Source organism: Gekko japonicus, unplaced genomic scaffold, assembly GCF_001447785.1.
Source record: "Gekko japonicus isolate JY-2015 unplaced genomic scaffold, Gekko_japonicus_V1.1 scaffold476, whole genome shotgun sequence".
NCBI classification, from domain to species: Eukaryota; Metazoa; Chordata; class Lepidosauria; order Squamata; family Gekkonidae; genus Gekko; species Gekko japonicus.
Window position 1 is genome coordinate 626,547 of NW_015175984.1, and position 1,195 is coordinate 627,741.

General features: G+C 52.1%; 1 protein-coding gene across 1 annotated transcript in view; it reads left to right on the forward strand.

Annotated features, from left to right (window-relative positions):
• Positions 1 to 723: 723 nt before the first annotated feature.
• The window catches only part of MED13 (mediator complex subunit 13), a 146,913-nt gene continuing 146,441 nt past the window's right edge, over positions 724 to 1,195 (forward strand). Inside the window, exon 1 of the mRNA XM_015426287.1 lies at positions 724 to 862. Coding sequence (XP_015281773.1) covers positions 797 to 862 — 66 coding nt within the window. The 5' untranslated portion in view covers positions 724 to 796. The remainder of the gene's footprint in view (positions 863 to 1,195) is intronic.

A 1,195-nucleotide genomic window follows, 5' to 3' on the forward strand; every position in this document is an offset into this window, starting at 1 on the left:
ACGGAGAAATCTGTAATCTGGGAGGGGGGCTGACCACTTGAGGATCATTTCTGAGTTGCCTGCTGGCTTCTGCATCCCAGCACGTGTTTTTTAAAAATAAATGGCTTAACATTTTCATTTATTTCGGAGGGAGGAAAACAAACCATCTGTCCCCCCAAGCCACAGGAAGAAGCCCCATAGACGCTTGGGGTGAACAGACGAAAGAATCTCACAGTCCCATCTTCTCCTGCAGCCTCCTGGACTACTTGTTTTTGCAAATTGGGGTGGGGGGGTGTCTAGACGTGAGAAGAGTCCCCCGGATTTATTTCCCTCCCATCCTTCAAGCACTGGATTATTTGGGTTCCCCCCCTGCCGCCGCCGTTCTTCTTCAGTTGCTGTGAGGGTTTCAGATCTCTCCCAAATCCTGACACCCGAATCTTGGCTGTGTCTTTTCCCCCTTGCCTTCTTGTCGGATCCCTTTCTTTTGGCCAAGAGGCTGTGAAACTGATCTCTCTCCCCCCCCCCCCAAAACCCCCCCCCCCCCCCCAAAATTTTCTTCCACTAAAGCCTCTTCCTTCCTCTCCCTGGATTATTTATTCCCTTCTCTCGTTTGTGTGCTGTATGCCCTGAATATCTTTCCTCTTTTTGTGTGACTTTCTCCCCCCCCCCCAAAGGAAAAGAAAAAAAGGGTCCTTTCCCCCTTGGTTGTGTCTCTCCTCCCAGTCGGTGGTGTGTGTGTGTGTCTCTCTCTCTGTCTGTCTCTTTTCTTTCTTGTCGGAGGCTGTGGGATAATGGCGTGTGGGTTGTGGCTGTGAGGATGAGTTCCTGCTTCGTGCCGAACGGGGCCAGCTTGGAGGATTGCCATTCCAATCTCTTCTGTCTGGTAAGTGTCTACTTTCTTTCTTCCTTTTTTTTTTTAGTGGTGGTGGGGAGATCTCTGGAGATAACCCAGCAAGTGAGGGAGAAGGGGTGTGTGTGTGGAGGCAAAGGGAGACGAGATGGCTAGGGGAGGGAAGGAAGGGGGGGGGAGAGGAATGGAAGCAAAGCAGCCATTTTTAGCATTGCTTCTGCTGGAGGAGTCCTCTGGACTAGGCCTTGCCAGGAATTGCCTCGCTCTCCTGCACGCTCTTCTCTCCTGCCAAAGCTCTTTGCTCCTCTACTTCCCGGCCTTTCTTCTTCTTTTCTCCCTCGTATCCTCTCCCCCCCCCCTTCCGCC